At 45.2% G+C, this 19,676-nt stretch overlaps 1 protein-coding gene across 8 annotated transcripts in view; it reads right to left on the bottom strand.

Annotated features, from left to right (window-relative positions):
* FRMD4A (FERM domain containing 4A) overlaps nt 1-19,676 on the bottom strand; it is a 351,864-nt gene that overhangs the window by 101,128 nt on the left and 231,060 nt on the right. For all 8 annotated transcript variants that reach the window (XM_081229331.1, XM_081229330.1, XM_081229335.1 and 5 more), the window contains exons 8-10: nt 7,820-7,903; nt 2,976-3,041; nt 2,686-2,743 (exon numbers count right to left, since the gene is read on the bottom strand). In XM_081229331.1, coding sequence (XP_081085457.1) covers nt 2,686-2,743; nt 2,976-3,041; nt 7,820-7,903 — 208 coding nt within the window. The remainder of the gene's footprint in view (nt 1-2,685; nt 2,744-2,975; nt 3,042-7,819; nt 7,904-19,676) is intronic.

The raw sequence follows: 19,676 nt of genomic DNA, 5'->3' as shown, positions 1-19,676 counted from the left end.
TTCTTTAAAGGTATAACACCCCTGTCTCTGGAAAGTGCCCGGGTGACTGCAATGGTTTCAGAGAACAGAACAAGAGGAGAGACGAAGGCGACTGCAATTTCAGTTTGTCGAGGTAAGAGCTCTCATCACACCGTGAAATGCGGCATTATGAAATTGATAAGGCCACCAAACAGTGAGTCTCGATATAGTTAATTAGGCTCTTTCTCCAAATAGATAGGAGAGCAATCACTCACGTCTGGAGACTCCAAGAGCCAAACACACAGGCGCACTTGGCACTTGGAAAATCGCAAGGTCTGCTTCTGGCCTCTAACAAGCTGCAAAGGAGCATATTTCTAAGGTTTGATTGGAAGGCAGAAAGCATGCATATCAGAGGTTGCCTTTCTGTCAAGTTCTAGGGCTGAGGAGGAAGTGGAACACAGGTTTAAGCAAGTAAAAGACCAGATGAGGTTTTATCTCAAAGCCTTCCCATCTAGCTGTCTCAAGCCATCTCAAGTCTTCCAGCATCTAGAAAACTTCTATGGGGTAGCTGGAGAAGCAAATTTCATAATCTCTATTTTAATTACGAGCGACGGAGGTGAGGTCAAGCTAAGAACAAATAGCGAATCAGAGAATGGAATGGAGTCGGGGATTCTCGAGTTCCTGGCTCCCATTCCCGAATGCAGACCCCTTTGCTAAACATCACCGTAGAATATCTCCACAACTCAGGGAGAGACTCGCATTTGATTTCTGTGACATGCCTCTTGTAATAATGTCAGGACTACTGCTGGACCCTTCTGTTTCCTTTTTGGTAGCAAGATGGCAAAATGGACATGGGCTCCAAACTCTCACTAGCAGTGTAAGAGTTGAACCCTGACAGCCAGAAAGGGGGCTTTTGAGACTCTTTTCATGAACAATTCCATTTCCTTTTGGGGAGCTGACTGCCCACTGGCTTCAGTGGCCACATCCCAGGGCACAGCCAGCTGTACAGGGAGTAAGTCTCCTTAGAGGATCCATCCTTCTCATGTGAGACAGGAGATAGCCCAGGAGCCCAGGTCACACTTCTCATGACAGACTATAGCTTAGGCTTAAGCAGGGCAGGGATGGTTGTGATGCTTCTATGAGGTCTGTGCATCATGCTGAAGAGGGATGAATAGCTTCCATTGGTGGGAAGGGTGTTGGAAGGACATCAGGAAGAACTGAACCACTGCAGGCTCTGAGAGGTCTTGGGCTGAGCTGCTGGGTGGGACTGGAGTCCCCATACATGCCTCATAACCGAGCTCCACAAATATCATTCTGACACTTCTTCCCATCGTGGAAATGTGTACATCCAACTACTCAATTCAATTCTCAATAATGGTACTTGGTAAATATTTACTGGGTACCTACTAAGTGCCAGGCACTACACTGGGTTCTGGGAAAATATAACAGAGTGCAACAGTCTTTGCCATCAAAAGGCTGCAGTTTAGAGGAAGATACAGGACATTATGTTAAAATGCGTACCAAGGACGTGCAAAGTGCCGTGCAAACTGCCATGGGCGACACAACAATGAATGAAACACGGTGTATGTTCTGGTCTAAAGGAATTAAAAATATAGTCGGGGGCTTCCCTGGTGGCACAGCGGTTAATAATCCGTCTGCCAATGTGGGGGACACAGGTTCAAGCCCTGGTCCGGGAAGGTCCCACATGCCGCAGAGCAACTAAGCCCATGTGCCACAACTACTGAAGCCTGCACACCTAGAGCCCGTGCTCTGCAGCGAGAAGCCACCGCAATGAGAGAAGCCCGCGCACCGCAACGAAGAGTATCCCCCGCTCGCTGCAACTAGTGAAAGCCCACGCAGCAACGAAGATCCAACGCAGCCAAAACTAAATAAATTTAAAAACAAATAAATAAATAAATAAAACTCCACCTGAAAATATTTTATATATATATATATATATATATATATATATATATATATAGTTGGGTGGAAACACGGGGAAGGAAACTGGTGGAAGAGCATGGAATCTCAGGTTGGTTGGTGGGACTGTCTTGAGTTCAGAAGTGTTTTCTGCTCTTTTTGTCTGGACTCTGGGCAATGACTTTGATCAACTTCACATTGGGGTAAACGAAGGAAAGGAAGTTATCCTTTCTCAGGATAGAAGAGGGTGCGTGAGGACATCATTACCTATTATTTCGAAGAGGAGATCCCAGTCTGGGACATTATGGATAAAACGCAAGAGAATTTAGACGGGGGCCTGTGTTACAATGGACTTACCACTGCCCATAGTCTTCTCTAAGAAGACAGAGCCTGTCGATTTGTCAGCCCATATAGTCCCACTTCTCCTATTAAGTTGCCTACGTGGCATTTGACCACCAAGAAAAACACTGCTGATTCTGCTTAAAGTTTCTGTTCTTTGTGCTTAGATGGAATTTTCCTCCTGAGAGGCTCTGCAGTCCTGATCTCCAGGATTCTTCTGAGAATGAAGAAGTAGGCATTTACCACACCCACTTCACAAAAAGGCAAGTGAGTTTTGGAGAGAACCCGAATCAAGTCTCACTATACTAGGGGGGGAAGTTCCATTGTCCCAACGCCCCCTGGCATGCGATCTTCCTGTCCAAGCCCTCCCCACTCCCCCAAAAATCTTCAGTAAGATTAAAAAGAAAACAAAATGAGAACTTTTCTTTTAGGGCATGGTGGCAACTTTCACCAAATGAGTTCACTTACCTTCACTGCGTAATAGTGAACCCCGTAGGTTGGGAGAGACTCCACAATGCTCATGTAGCTGGGAAGACAACACAACACACACACCTGGTTATTCTGCAGAAGTGGAATCATATACATGTTGGTGTGTGTGTGCACGTGATACAGTTCTCAGAGTAATCGTTTACGTGAAAAATACATGGAACCACCTGCCCCCGGAGCTACGTCTCTCCCAGCAGAACTGAACAGCCCCGACATACACTACGTGAACACACACACTGCCTCAGCAGCACTGTGGGCTGGGGGGCACTTACTTGACGATGGCTTGGCCTCTGGTCTGGCCGTTCAGTTTCTTGTAGTGCTCGATGACCCGGTCCTCGCTACAACGAGAGGAAAGGAGTCTCTGTCTCAGTCCCCAGGGCGACAGCCCCGCTCCCCGCTCACGGAGAGATCCGTGAGCCCCAGCATCCTCATGAGAAGCTCTAAGGAGCCAAGAGCTCCTGGAAAAATGATCTGTCCTGAAAGTAGCATGTCCAAACGCAGCCCAAGTGAGATGCCTAGGGCTAAGGATGTTCCCAAAGCTTCTGTTTCCCCCTCAGAGGACTCGCATTCTCTTTGTCTTGGGCTTATCATCAGTAAAAGGAGAGCCCGGGCTTTGGGCGTTGGCTCTTTGTAAGAAATGAGACTGTGGGAGCAGAGGACAAAGTGGGGAGCGTGCGGGCCAGCGGGCAGGGACAGGAGACAGGAAGAGGGCTACTGGCCGGAGGTGCACGTGGACGCTCTGGCCGCCCTCCCTCGGTTCCTCCTCCCCCTGCTCCGCTCTTGCATCCCGTCGGCACAGGGCCTCCGGGGTGGGGCAGGCAGGCGTGGACTCTGACAGGACGCCCACGGCCTCCCCACCCTGAGTTAGCAGGCAGGCTTGAGGGCGTCCAAGGAGGAGGGGAAAGTTCTGGAATCTGGGGCCGGATAACACAGACCGTGAAGCAATATAAGGCCCAGAGGAGCGCTGGCGAGATAAGGAGGCAGAAATCAGAGGGGCACTCCAGTACCTTCTGAAACGTTAGTTCTAACACAGCAAGAGGCCAGCTCGCTCCTTGAGGGGCAATGCAGGCCACACCCTCCTGCAACGGGGCGGACGGCAGCAGGGGCCCCTCTGGGAAGTGACCTCGTGCCCCGCCGCCTTTGTAAGCTCAGGAGCAACCTTGGGAATCACAGGGGAAGCACATCCCACCCGCTGAGGGGTCAAGGCCAAAGGCCTGGGACCAGGCCGCACGGCCTTCCTCCTCACGCCTCGCCCTCACATTCCTCCCCGCTGGCCCGTGGACTCCATGACAAGGAGGCGACCCCAGGGACGAACACTCGAGACCTCCTTGGCTGACCCTTATGAGCTATTATTCATTTAGTACCCCGGAACTGATCGAAAGCCTTCTTTCACCCCCCTCTTTCTTTGCCAGCGAGGCCACTTCTGGGGGGTCACACATCCTACGTGTTCATCACCTAGTACTTGGGGGCCATTTAGTTATCTTCTAGTTACTCTCGCAAGCTTCCATGAATCTCTCTTCACTTCAGTATTCTGAAATTTGACGCACGTAAGGCTGGCCCCTCACAGGAAAGTGTCTTCTCTAATGCCCCGGATGGGGAATGGCTGCCTAGGAGGGTCCTTGGTCTAGTTGAGGGTCGTGTCTATGGAGTCCAGGCACCTCTGTTCAGAAAGGGGCAGCTGCACCGTGTTTCTCCTTGGCTCCCACACACCACGGACGTTCTATGCGAAGGGGGACAAAGCCCTCTCCTGACAGAGAATTCTCCAGAAGCGTCCTCTCTGGGGTCGACACCAGCCTCCCAGAGCATCAGAGTCGTGTCAGGACGTTCTGGGGTTACCCTTCCAGCTTCCTCCCCAGACAGCCACTGAACCAACAGCTGGGTTGCCACACGACGTGGCATCTGGGGAGGTGGACTTCTAGGTCTGAGGTCCAGCCACGCAGTATAGCTACAGGCCTACTTCCTTGGTACAGAGCTGCAAAGAGGGTCCCTGGCTCCCTGGGCTGAGGAGGGGAGACGGAACTTAACACAGTGCCGTGGCTGTGAACGTGAGCATGGCGCGGGGAAGGACACCAGCAGTGTCAGCAACACCGGCAGGCAAGCTGTTCAGCTGTTCACAGACTGACTGGTCTGAGCCTGGGGGTCTCACCGTGCCTGTCAGCTGTGGGGATCAGTCACCCTGCCTCGCCTGGTTTCTCCTGCTGTCTGAGACCCCCCGCGAGGCCACAGTATCTTCCTTCTTCCTTGGCTTTTCCCACCTCTTCTGCCCCAGTGGAAACTCCATAGGCAGGCGTGTGACAAGAGCCGCCTGAGACCCACTCCACCCCCGGCCCCGCTCCTGCCCCTCTCCAGGCTTTGACAGATGACTCACACGCACCAACTACCCCAGATGCTTGGGGTGGACGAAACGGGATTATCATCAGAGACCCATGAGGCAGAGGAAACGGGATCCCAAAACACATTTGGAGGACATGGTGTTACAAGAAGGAAAAAGGCAAATGACCAAGGCTGACCGTGCCCCAGGCATGGGATGGCTGCTCCATCTCCGCAGACAAGGAGCCCTGAAACAAGGCAATGGCCACAGGCCTCCCTGTCTCGGAGGAGCCGTCGGCCTGTGAGGGGAAGATGTCCCTTCACACCTTGTATGGGCGGTATGAGTGGTCCCGCATTTGCAGTGGAGGCGCCCAAGAGAATCCAGGTCGGGGCCCTGATGCTGCCTTGTTCTGTGGCCCTGGGCACTTTGTGCCTCGGATGCCTCCCCGATAGAGGAATCACGTGGGGTGAGAAGTCCAAGCTTGTTGAACGCTTGGGGGAAATGAGCAGAAAGGATTATTATGTGATGACTCAGCATTATTAGGCACCGTTCCCCTACTTCCTAATTGCATTCTGTGCCTTTTTATTTCCTCTCTAATTACAGTCTGCATTTGGTCGATATGGTTAGTCCCATTTTAGAGATGGGAAATGGAGGCAGCAGAGAAGTCTCACGAGCTTCCTGGACTGTCATTACCCCACAGTTCAGAGGCTTGGCTGGGATTCTAAAACCCACTGCTTTTGCTCACTAGGCTGATATGCCTTCCCTGACTAGTGGTGGATGGCTCCCGGTGGCTTCTTTTGACCTGAAGGTTGTCCACTGCATCTGTGAATGTGTGTGTGTGTGTGTATACTTTTTTTTTAAGCAATGCATCATCAGAATGGTTCATGCCACTGGCTTATTTGTGTATAAGCTGAGTTGTAGAGCAGCTGAGGGTACCTGGCTTCAAAAACATCCCTCCCTCAGTCCTGCCATCCTCCCAGTGCATTTAGACAGTGACATGGGCACCTCTGGGTCCAAATGAGGCCCGGGGAAAGCGCTGGCCTGGTCACCAAGATAGAGGGCTGTTCTGGCAGGACAGCTACGGATGTAGATGAGGGTAAAGCTGTTCATACCGACAAAAGAGAAAGCATATGCATGAAGGAAGGAGTTTCTGTATTGGTGATACTGTTTGCATCCAGAGCAGACAGTGGAGGTAACAGGAGAAAATCCAGAGAGAGAAAGAGGAGAGGAAAGGGAGGTGTTCATAGCTCTGAAATGAGCACAGGGTGTAAGAAACGTTTGGAAACAAACACATGAGATAATTGAGGGAGGGATTAGGCTGAAAGCAACTCTGATTCCAGACAACCCAGCAACATTACAGCCCCCGCTGGCAAATACATTTCACCAGGTGGGATCTCTCAGCTTCTCGAGTTACTTCCTTGCATCTCGAGCTCCTTCACCATTGGTTTCCTGAAAGTGAACCGCTGGGAGGATAGAGAAGGTAAGGCCCAGGGAGCATAAGGAATTGGGGAGAGGGCAACTGGGTTCCACGAACAAGGGAACAGGAGTGCCATCTGGGGGTGTACGTATGTGCACGCTGCCAGGTTGGAAGTCTGGAAATTGACACGTGCAAAGTCTTCGCACGTTAAACCAATTTTGTTCTTTGGGGGCAAATTAGAAGGATCTAAAGCCACTATTTATGGACACCTGTGTAACCAAAAAAAAAAAAAGAATGGCAACAAAACAGTTCCGAGAGATGAAACTGGGGATGCCAGCACACGGGTCGGAGCTCTCAGCCTCCGGGTTCAGCTCTTTTGTCTCCTGTCCAGCTTCCCCATCACTTGGTCTCTTGGCAAGAAATGATTTACGCGTACTGGAGTCTCATCCTGCTAATGCCCTCTGCAGCAAGACACACCCCATCCCAGCCAAAGGAATCCTTTAAAGCCACCCGGATGACTGAATAACTAGTCTGTCGACTGGAAAGGTGTCTGGACAGGATGAAATGTTAGTAAATTGGCAACTTCATAAAGCATATTACAGAAGTGCTTAAAAGTCATACGTTATAATTCAATAAGGTTGACTTGTTCTGCGATTTCTGTTTTATCTTATTATTGTTTCTTAAATAAAAGCCGTTACAGTGCTTTTTGTCAAGGAGTCACAAGGATGACTGGGGGAGCGGCATTTTGCTTTCAAAGGACAGAGGTCAGGGCTCGCTAGCCCAGCAGTATTTCCACACACTGCCCGGCGATGCAAACCCTGCTCCGCTGTGACCCGAACCACAACCTGGGAACCGTGCAAGTGCCCGATTCATTCAGAATCAGTCATTCAGGGCCCGACAGGTGAACTATGGTGTAATGTTACACGGAAGCTAAATCAGGAGATATTAAACATTGTGGGAAAAGAATCCATCTCTCTCTTCTGCAAAGAAAACACCCGTCCTCCTCCCACATCTCAAAACCCCACACATCCTGTCATCAAATGACGAGGATTCCAAAGCGAAACTCTAGGAGCTCACGAAAGACTCTCCAAGGAGGCAAAGCATCCAGAGGGAAATGTTAGAAGGTTTTTCTGTTTTTCTGTTTTTTAAAGAAAGAAAATAGGGAAAAGAGGTCTCACACATTTCATGTTATTTAAATAAATGCAGAAAACAGTTTCATGAAGACTCAAGCCACTCGATACAGTTTGGAGTCGCTGTCTGATTGGGGTCCAGGCGGACTCCCCGTGGTGGCGGGGAGGATGCACAGTCGCCAGGAGCCCCCTGCATCCCTAGAAGGGGCTCCCTCCTGGCGGGGGGATGCCTGGGGCATGTGGAGAGAGGGGGCTTACCAGTAAGCCAGGGAGGGGTGCTCCTTCAGAGCCTGCGTGGGAAGTGCTGGCAGTTTCTTCAAGTCCGTCCTCACCACTTCATTGCTGGAAGACAGGGCAGACAGGGAGCACGGCAGAAACATGCTCAGCCTCGGAGAAAACCACAGCACCACGCGAGGCGACCCGGCCCAGTCTTGTCCTCAGACCCCGCGTCTGTTCCCCTTTACTGAAAAGCGGTGCTTTCTTTGTACTTATTTACTTAGCAGAGACGCAAAAGAACACACAGCACGCAGAGCCCGGCGGCCTTTCCCTGTAGAGGGCAGGGCCGGGCAGAGCCGTCTCGGATGCCTGCGGGTCCTTTTCAAGCCCTGCATGCCAAGGGGGCACGGATGAGTGTCCTCGGGCAGCAGGAATGTGGGCAGAAGGGTCACCAGTTTCCCCACGGGGGGACCTTAGGGAGGTCTGGAGGGCCCCGCCGTGGGCTTTGAGAATGGACAGCTCGACTGCTTTCTCCTTAAGCTGTTTCCCTCACTAACCCACAGGCCAGTTTTCTTTGCCTGGATTGACCACATGCTAGAAACTGTTGTCCAAAATATGACAAATGCATAACATTTGCTTTTAAAAAAATTTTTTTTGATTGAAGTCTAGTTGATTTACAATGTTGTGTTAGTTTCAGGTGTACAGCAAAATGATTCAGTTACATATATATATATATATATATATTTCCACATTCTTTTCCCTTATAGGTTATTGCAAAATACTGAGTAGAGTTCCTTGTGCTATACAGTAGGTCCTTGTTGGTTATCTATTTTGTATATAGTAGTGTGTATCCGTTAATCCCCAGCTCCTAATTTATCCTCCCCCCTTCCCCTTTGGTAACCATAACTTTTTTTTCTATGTCTGTGGGTCTATTTCTGTTTTGTATATAAGTTCATTTGTCATTTGCTTTTGACAAGATCCAGAAACGACTCAGAAAGTGTGAAGTGGATTATCAGGCGCTAGAAGGAGGTCTTACGCGGCCCGTCCCTGGACCAGAAATTCTTCCTTCCCTTCAGACTCGCATGATCTCAGGTTTGGGAGATACTTTAAATTCCCCTAATTTAACCAGGGGGCTTCAGAGGCTTGACTCCTCTGTGGGCGCTCAGCAGACCCGCACCCCTGCTGGGACAGGGACATCTGGGTGTTGGCCCCCAATGTCTACCTCCAGAGCCAATCAGCAGCATCCATTTGGGATGGCTCTGGTGTGTAAAGGTGTCTCCCTGTACTGGTCCACCAGAGCGCCTCATGGCCCTTGCTGTGAAGCCTGCATTTACACACAGTTCTAACCCAGGCTATGGGAGCAGCTTCTGTCGTGCTCATGCAAATCAAGGCAAATATTGACCACCGGGACCTTGGGCAGTAGCATCTAAAAAGCAACGAGATAGGAGCTCACAGGTAAATACAAAGGAAGGAGGGAACACCACAGTCACATGCCTTTCCGTGGGCCCCCGCCCAGCTGGAAACACTGCCTCCAGCTAGGAATCAGCAGCTACCCTTTGGATGCCTAGTGCCAGTGGGCAAAACCATTTCCATACTTCAAGTTCATGTACCTGGTGACAAAGAAACACATGGATGTGACCTTATAGCTGCTCCCAGACAGGATGTTTTTTTCAAGTGGACTAAGAAACAGTGACAGTGAAGTTTGTGAATCTTGGCTTTGGGCAACCAACTGGAAGGAAAATCTAAACTTGTAACTGTTGAAATCAATAAATCTGAGTCCTTGAACGGTTATCACGCAGGTGGCAAGGATTTATTGATTAATAATCAATAAGTTGAATGTATTTATGGAGCCCCTGCTATAGGGATATATAAAAAAAGGATAAGCCATAGTCCTCATTCAAAAGGTGCTCACAATTCAGTGCAGGGGGTGAGAGGTGCGAATAAAAAGAGAACTGACTACATGGGCAGCACTGGATCATGTCAATTCAAACAACAAACTAAAAAGTTTGGAGGAAAGGAAGGCCCCTGTGGGCTCTGTTGTAAAAGCAGACTTTGGGGCAGGGCCCACATGGAGAAAAGGACAGGAATCTTATTTTTCTTCTCAGTGGAATAGAGTAGAGTATGGAGGCCAGGAACTAAAGAGATCAATTAGAATGGGTGGTATGGAAGGGTTAAGCAGACCAAATAAATGGCAGATTAGGCATAGGATTTTGAGAACCTTCCATGCCAGGCTGGTAGAATTCAAGTTTAGCCAGGAGGCAAGGGTCAGCACTGGAGCTTTTCAAACACGTCATCTCCTTGTGTTTAGGAAAATTCAATTCCCAAGCAGAGTTTGGAATTTTTACTTGCATGTTATTAAGGCATAAAGGAATACTCAGGTCCCCGAACACCCAAGAGCCTACAGTGATGAGTTTCTGGGTCTTATCTTCCCCGTTTATTAAGTATAAGCTCCCTGAGAACAGAAATTTGTTTCATGGACTCATCAGTGCCTAGGTGGCACCGTATGGGCTGAACGTTTATTGAATGGAACTGTGAGAAAGACAATTAAGCTGAAGCACGAGTGTGGGTTTAACTCACACTCATCACATCTAAAGTATATTTGGGGAAGGAAGGAACTAAAGGAGGAAGAGATTGTCTTACCCACTAAACACTCATTTGTTGGCAAACAAGCATCCCTGATGAGAGTCCCAGGTCTGACTTCCTGACTGGAGCTGCAGTGGCTTCTTTTTAGCGCTCCCCCAGGGCCAGGTGACACAGACAAATACAACAAGAAATCACGAAGGCGTGAAGCCCATCCAAATCCATTACATTCTGGAAGGGATCCAGGGCTCTTAAAACCATCCCAAAGGACAACTATGTAGAAATGTCCTATTTGCCTTTCTGCTGTCTGTAAACATCTGTAATGACTTAGAGGGGGCCAGCCCTGTCAGATGATCTGGCCATACCCTAGCTGCAAATCACAAAGCTGCCTTAATGGGAGACCTGGTCACTCTATCTCCAGAGACTTGGGAAGCTGAAACTGAAAGAATGTGCTAGAAGTTCGTTCCCAGCTTCCTCTCTCAAGATCTTCTACTTGGACATTTCCCCCAGAGTCAGGACAAATGATAAATGCCAACTTACAAACTACCCTAAAACAGTTCCTTGCTCCAAACAGCGGTCAGTTTCCATTTCTAGCAAAAGAAAAAAGGTCTCTTGGAAAATCACTTGCTAAACAGAGTAAAACTGAAGTCTTCTTATTTTTAATATTAACCAGATTTTATTCACAACTTTTAGGTAGTGATTAATGCTGCCAGCAAAAACTTGGTCTCTCAATGACGTGTTAGTCTTTGACTTGGGTTTTTATTTTGCTTTTTTTTTGTTTTTTAAGATGATGGATTGTGGTTCTACTGTCTACCCTGCTCATAAAACACGGGAAGTTTGAATGATCTACTGTGGAAAACTAAGGTTTCTAGCAATATGCGTCAACTAGGGGATCTGTCACAAATAACAGCAAGAACAAATTTAACCAAGACACCATAGAGTGGGGGCTTCCCTGGTGGCGCAGTGGTTGAGAGTCCGCCTGCTGATGCAGGGGACACGGGTTCGTGCCCCGGTCCGGTAAGATCCCACATGCCGCGGAGCGGCTGGGCCCGTGAGCCATGGCTGCTGAGCCTGCGCGTCCAGAGCCTGTGCTTTGCAATGGGAGAGGCCACAGCAGTGAGAGGCCCACGTACCGCAAAAAAAAGACACCATAGAGTGAAGAAAACAAAAATGAAATTTGATAGAACGATTAGCAAAATCCACAAGGTGCTTGTTTTCCTTTAAAAAATGACAAAATGCTTTTTCAGAAGATTCCCTTTGGGTTAAATGAGATGTCCATTACTTGCAGAAAAAACTTGGGGCAGGCAGAACTGGCTTCGTGTGGAAGAATTCTTCCTGAAGCCAGTGGTTTTGAGGTGTCCTGGTACTAAAACACTAGAGCACTAAAGCCAGAAAGTTACACTAGTGTCACAAAAAAGGACTAACACAAAACTCAGAGACAGTAACATGATGCTAGTATCCTACTAACTCCTCCGTATTTCATGAGTGTATCGTGAAGGTCAAGTTCTCCAGGGAGAGGGATGTCATAAGTTAAAAAGAGTATTACGGGTCCTCATTATCCGCAATTCCCAAATCTGAACATCTCTAAGATATAAAGCCTTCTAACCAACTTGGTGGTGAACCTAATGTTCAACCTTTCTCTCTCTCTTCCACTTGGTGTGAATATCCATATTCTGGTGCAGAAGCGTGAACAGACTGGATTCCAGGAGCTGCCTCAGACGCTGTCGTGGGTGTTAGGGTATATACTCCGCATTACCCATCTAAAACCCACAACGTTCTGGGTTCAGAAACCCTGGACCCTAAAGTTTCAGAGATGCATTGTGGATCTGTATTACTTTATTCAACGGTACAATACATCCAGAAAACTCTGAGACCGACGAATAAGGAGAGCTGTAGATTTTCTCTTCTTTGCTTATCTTAATAACCATGCAGGAAACAATTTCTCTCCTTCCCTTCCCTTCTTCCTCCTTTTTTTTTTTTTTAACCAAGTTGAACTTCAGGTTCTAGCAAAGAAAATGGGGACACTTGGCTATCTCCTCCCTACCACATACTCTCCTTCAGGGGTACAGGGAGGCTCACAGAACTGGTGGCTGAGGATGATGCTTGTGAGGGTTCTGTTGTAGTCGTGTGACCATTTGCAGACACCAGGGAAGCACCTGCGGGTCCCTCTGAGATTCTTCCAGCAGAGGATTCTGGATTCTGGGCATGTATCATGGATAAATATGCCACACTAATTTGCCACCTGTACGGAGGGGCAAAATTACCAACAATTATGAATTATGTGCCTTTATTTCTGATGGTAATGGCTAATTTATCTAGGTAAAGATTTCTTTCTTCATTAGTGAGTTTGGTTTTCTAGGATGACAGAAAATATTTTTTGCATTTCTAACATAGTTGTAAACATGTAAAAATTCAAAACAAATTTTTTTATAAGTCTACAATTTGAGACAATAATCTTACTCAAAAAGCTGTTTAATTTTCTATGTTATCCTTTTGAGTCAAAATCTTCATTCTGAAAAACTGACATAATGTCATAGCCGTGAACCTTTTTGTTATTACCAAGGTCAACTCAAAATATGATATTGATATTAAAGAAATATTGAGCAAACGAGACAAGCTGTCATAATACAAAATTTCCTCCTTTACGGTATATCTAAACAATTCCCATAGGATTGGAAGAATATCGTCCTGCAAAATACCCTATCTGAATACTTTTCTATGCTTGGAAACTGTGAATTACACACTTGAAAAGCTCAGTAAAATGGACTTTTGTGCACAAAACAAAGCTTTCTGTAATAACATTTCCACTTGAACATTTTGTTTCAAAATTTCAGATTCTGTTCCTTTCAAAAGGTCTTGCTGGCATGAAAGATTCCAGCTGCTTCTCCCTCTAAGTCCTTTAGAAGTCATGGGAAAATATCACACACCCCGTTCTCTCTCTCTCTTTTTTTTGTTGATAAAATAACATAGAAGAATTATATAAATTTAAATTCTTCCCACAAAAACTCTCCTTTGGGCTGCATGTATTTCAAGTTTAACAGATGACTTTTTTTCTAGTCATTTTCCAATAGGGAAATATGCAAGTTTGGGTATTAAAGATACTATTAGGTTATGTAAGTCGTATTCCAAATGTTGACTCTTCCAAACACAGCTGTCTGAGTATTTTTATTTTTATATACTGATTATCTAAAAGTCTCAGCAAATCGATTTCTCTTAGTATATGATCCTATCAGCTGTTTTCTTTCAAGAGGCCAATTAAAACATTGTAGGAAAATAGACCCCAAATGATCAAATGCTCTAATATTGCTTTAACACTGAGCTCGCTATGACTTGTAGTAGTAAAACCACTTAGGTAAGTGCAAAGTAATGATGTTAGTAGACTCAGAATTGTGATTTATAGACCACTGCCTGAGATTAATCAACTCTCAACGCTGTCTCTTAGCAGGGCAAGAAAATAATGTTGTCATCTTTTTAAAGATAGTAATCTGTACAAATGTTTATGTTACCAAAAAAAGGCTTTTAGAAGAAAATCAGCCGGTTATCTTCTTTTCCTGTTGATCTTCTAAAATTCTTCCTTTAACCTACGAGTGCCTAAAAGGCATCATCTAGTCTGACAAAACAACAAAACAACAAAAGCCTACAAATAGGGAATTTTCAGATACCAGTAAACCAAGTTTCATCTGCAGGAATTCACAGATGCTCTTAAAAAAGGCAGATGAGATTTCATACAAAGAATAAAAAAATCAAGAGGGTACTTTTTTTTTCCCACAGAAATTTCATTTTATCTTTCTGGCTTAGTGAACACATGGTCCCATGGTTTACAGAAGAGGAAATATTAAAAGGTCTTCACTTTTTTTTTTTTTTTTTTGCTTCTAGCTGCTCTTCTAGAGACTTAAGACCAGGCAGTCCGTGGAAGCTGAAAGGAATTTTTCAGGACAAATAAATACTCCAACTCCTTTTCTAAAATGGAGGTAAAACTCAATTTCCCTGCTACTCATTTCTATTGATGGAGTAACAAGTTGCTCTATTTCTAAAGCATTATTATTATTATTATTAAAGAAGCAGAATTGGAACCCTGTAGGTTGATAAATCAGGGTCACAGTAAGTCTCTTACTGACCCTGGAACTCTGATGAGCAGATATTCTCCCACTGGCACCAGCCTTTAACTTTGTATGGATGTCACAGAAACTGACCCCTCTGTATTCAATCACAGCATTGCTTTTTTGACGTTGGTTGCTGTGTTTCCTTGGAATAGACAACCTGTAGATGGAGGGCAGCCTTCCATCACCTCTAAAGCACATGATGAGCTTTGCCTAACAGGTAAGCAAAATGTGACCCACAGAACTTTACATGGGATTTCCTTAATATCAGCCCTTTTCAGGTGCTGTTTGCTTACTGGTCCTTATAAGTCTTCTAATAATCAGCATCAATACATCCGGTTCTCTGTAAAAAAGATATTTCCAGGCCTCAACAGACGGCCTGGAGTAACCAAGCTTTACTGGTCTGGTTTCAATAAATCTTGTTAGCAAAAATTCTACAGAACAGATGTTTTTTTACTAGTCCCTGTTAATCTGTGGATGATTCTTTATATCAAAGGCAGTGTGATTTGGGAATGTATTTATGTGGTTCAGCATAAAGTTTTTTTTTTTTTTTTTGCGGTACGCGGGCCTCTCACTGTTGTGGCCTCTCCCATTGTGGAGCACAGGCTCCGGACGCGCAGGCCCAGCGGCCATGGCTCACGGGCCCAGCCGCTCCGCGGCATGTGGGATCTTCCCGGACCAGGGCACGAACCCGTGTCCCCTGCATTGGCAGGCGGACTCTCAACCACTGAGCCACCAGGGAAGCCCCATAAAGTATTTTTAATCAATTCACCGATTTGGTAAAACGTTGTTTAAAATGATTTTTTTCCCTCCTTTTTTTTTTGGTGGCCCCCTTTCAGAAAGGCTGACAGAAAGTAAAAAGTGAGGCTATTCTCAAAATCAGAGTATGAAGATTAGCCACTAGGGTTTTCAGTTAAGGTCCCCTTAGGGAAAAAAAGCAAAAAAATCAAATTCTTTAAGTAATACCTTGCTTAGTGCAGTGTATTAATAAGTCTTCTATTACATTAAATTAGAATATAACTATACAGTTTGAATGTCCTGTTCAGTTGACTAAATTAGGTGTCCCCTGAATTGACCTTTTTAAAGACAAGAGTATTATTTTTCTATGGTAACCGAATGTTTAAAAGATTTTTTTTTTAACGTCTGTATTGGAGTATAATTGCTCTACAATGGTGTGTTAGTTTCTGCCGTATAACAAGGCAAATCAGCTATACGTATACATATATACCCATATCCCCTCCCTCTTGCATCTCCCTCCCACCCTCCCCATCCCACCCCTCTAGGTGGTCACAAAGCACTGAGCAGATCTCCCTGTGCTATGCGGCTGCTTCCCACTTGCTATCTATTTTACAAGGAATTTTTTTTTAATAAGAAAAATCAGTGCTTGGCACTTAAACCACTGCAGAGTTTGTGATGAATAAAGTATGTATAAATCCTAGAAAATGTGTATTAGCTGACTAATGCTCAGGAGTGATTATCAAAGGAGAACTTTTTGTTTTTAAAACTGTTTTGACCCTTTTCAACCTAATATTTGCTTATATAGCTGCCATGATGAACAGTTCTTAGGCTATTCAATTGTTTTTAAACAGAAATGCCAACTCCACTAATTTCCTCATTGTTGATGGACATTCTTTTTTTTTTTTTACATACATATGTACCAGGCAATGAAATATGATCACTACATGCTTTGCTAAGGAAAATAATACAAGGGAAAAATATTTTTAGATAAGATGATTTCCTCAACCTTTCACGGTATCTTACAAATTTGTCTATGCTAGAATATGAACATGGGTGACATATATTTCTTCCTATCATGGACAATACTTCCTATCTATACCTCACTCATTCTCTTTCAGCAACACTGAACCCAAGATTTCATTGTCAAGCTCAGTAAGACAAGGAAGTGAACATTTCCATTAACTGGAAAGAAAAGGGGGTTACATAAGTATACGCCTTCAAGCTCAATAAGACAAGGAAGTGAACATTTCCATTAACTGGAAAGAAAAGGGGGTTACGTAAGAATAAGCCTTCAGGGGTCTGCTGAGCAAAAAAGAGTCCAAAAGGAGAAACAGAACAGCTTGTGAGTTTCATGAGAAAGAGTAGTTATGGCTCTGGGTTGACCTTACATAGTTCTCGTTCTATTAAAGTAACATCAGCACTTTCGACTTCTCCCTTTTGTAAAAGGAACCCTTTTCTTCTTGTACATCAAGGAACTTGCTCCCATAATATGTAGATTTTTGGGGGCCCAACTGAGTGGCTTGCGGGATCTTAGTTCCCTGACCAGGGACTGAACCCAGGCCACAGCAGTGAAAGTGCCGAGTCCTAACCACTGGACCACCAGGGAATTCCCATAATATATAGATTTTTAATACTGATTCCACATAAATGTAATCTGCATATATTCACTGAAATGTAAACATACAGGATAATAGCATCCTGGGCAAAGTAGCTTTTTAGGAAGGTAGAGATTCAGGATCATCAGGCTATGAAAGAGTTACTTTGCCTTTTGTGTGTGACCATTAATTTCAAAGGTTATTTGATCCTCTAGATTCTAGAAGATCTCAGAATTAAGCCCTGGACCACGTGCTATATAAAACACTTCCCCGGTGCTCTGTGTGTTCTAAGTTGACATCTTATGTTATGAATGCTGCTCAGGAAAATGTACTGTATTTACAGGGTATGTATATAAGTCAAAGCCATTCAGTTAAATACAATTAAGGTTGTAGAGTCTGGCATTCATTAATAGAGCAAAAACAACTTTCTACAATACTAAACTATGAGAATGGGACATCTAAAACGCCTGATGTTTGGCCACCAAACCAAATGTGGTCCACTTCAACGTTATGGGGATTTTCCCAGATGTGATGGGAAGATGTAAAATCAAGGAATTCTGGATTACTTCTCTTGTTCCGAAACTCCAGGCCACTCAAGCATATGAACCGTGGGCTTGTACAGAGAATGGTGTTTATCAGGGAATCCCAACTTCTGTGACGTGACTTTTACGCCTGGGAGATAAACTGACCTTTTGGATAAGGTGTCTGACCTCTCCCCTCCCCTGACAGATATTTCTCACCCCAGACAGCTGCTGTTATAAACAAACTGCGAGGGAACACTTTGACAGATGAAGCCAAACCAGGATCCTTTGTTTCTCTGCAGCCAACAAGCTGGGATTCCACAAGCTCATGAGGGGGCCATGAGTTACTGGAGGCCAGGCCTGCTCTTCCTCCCCACTGACCAGCCCTGTAGCCCCATGTTCCCAGGATCTGCGGGGCCAGATGACACTGTTCCCAGCTCACATTCCATCCTGTCAGGGGACTCTCAAAAATAAATAATATTTACAGCAGAGTTCAGAGCCCGTGAAAGAAAAGGCAGGGAAAAGTATCTTCAGAGTAAGTAGACCAGACAATGGAATCCACTGGATCTGTGGTTATTAAACCATTTTCTCATGGGACTTCAGAGCCCTTTGTAAATAGATATGAACCTGCACTTACCAAGAGCCTCAAGTCCAATACCAAAGGAAAGGCATAAAAAACTAACAAAGAAAAAACAGAACAAAGTATAGTTTCTAGATCCTGAAAATGTTGCACTCAATCCATTCGGTCAACAGTTACTGGCCACCTACAAGGTCTCCTGCTAAGGCTATAAATAAACCTTCATCGCCCCCCCCCACCCCAAAAAAGGACTACCTCTGTTTCATTGCAAGAACTTGGGAAACCTAAATAAAAAGGGCCTGGAGGTCTCCTTCTATAAATAATCAAACTGAACTGAAGGGACTATATTTTAGGATCAGAGGTCAGCCCACTACAACCCACTGGCCAACCCTGCTTGTCTTTATGTGGCCTGTGAGCTAAGAATGGTTGGGAAAAAAAACCTTAAGAAAAAAGTCTTAAACGGTTGGGGAAAAAAAATCAAAAGAAGAAGAATATTTTGTGGTACATGAAAATGTATATGACCTTCAAATTTCTGAATTTATAAATAAAGTTTTATTGGAACACCGACACACTCATTTGCTTACCTACTGTCTCTGGCTGCTTTTGCACTTAGAAAGGGAGGGGTGAGTACTTGCAACAGAGACTGGGTGACCTGCAAACCCCAAGTAGTTACTGCCTAGTTCTTCACAGAAAGTGTTTGCTGACCCTTGGTTTACATTGTCGAAGAATTGTTTTGGTTTTGCTGAGACATCTGAGTGAGAAAATATACCTCTGCCTTTGCTAGAAAGCCTTAGAAATGCATGGGGAGCAGAGAGAAAGCAGCTAAGACCTGAAAAACCAGTTAGCATGAAGTTGAGAAAGCTGGACAAGTAGAGGTAGACCACCAGGTGAAGTAGTTTAGGCTGTATTTACAGATCAGATCCCCCAAAGCAGGAGAAAACACCCAAGTTCCTTCACGGAGCAGAGGTATAACCTGCATTTCTTTTTCATACCAATTTTGCTAATTTCCTAATGATGGGCCAGGATCCCATGCCCTGATGCAGTTCTTGTACATGTGCGTGAGTCTTCATATCTCTAGACCTTGATTCTAAAGAACGAGCTATACTGGACTTCCCTCAGGGGAGTTCAATAAAACAGAATCCCAGGAATGATGTCTGTCTTTGAGCAGACAGTCCTGTTGGTGGATGGTTACAACCCCCACTCTGTCTCCAGTAATGACCAGGAGAGACTGGCCATTCAGCCCTACTGGTCAACGGGCCACACTTAATGAAATGAATGATGAGACTGAAGTCTGTGGGTCTACAGGGTTATTAAAGCAGGGCACATTTTTCCCCGTGGTTAAGTCTGTTTATGTTCTCTCCCTAACATAACATCTGGAAAAGGAAAGACAGTAGAAGTGGGATATTTATATTGTAACACTTTCATGAAAGACATCTTCCTGCGGGCTAGGATTTTGTACCTTCAGGGTTGGAACTAAAACAGAGGAAAAAAAAGATGTTTGCGTCCATGGGGTTATCTCTAGTCAAGTTCATACCATAGTGATAATTCAAGGCTCCACGAAGACATCTGGGCAACCTGACACACCTCAATACAATGGCTATGTGTGACAGTGGGTTCTAATCTCAGCCTTTTAGTAACTTTCGTTTGGTACAGAATATCCTCCTATTACTATGCTTTCTCTGCCTGATGTATCTATTTCCATTGACAAGTTGGGAATTGGATTTCAACATTAAGATATAATATTAATAAATTGCCCTCCTACGAAGAAAAGACAGAATAGTTTCTTTT

This window comes from Mesoplodon bidens (assembly GCF_964165515.1).
Source record: "Mesoplodon bidens genome assembly, chromosome: 3".
Taxonomy (NCBI): Eukaryota; Metazoa; Chordata; class Mammalia; order Artiodactyla; family Ziphiidae; genus Mesoplodon; species Mesoplodon bidens.
This window is presented reverse-complemented; position numbering and strand designations above follow the sequence as displayed.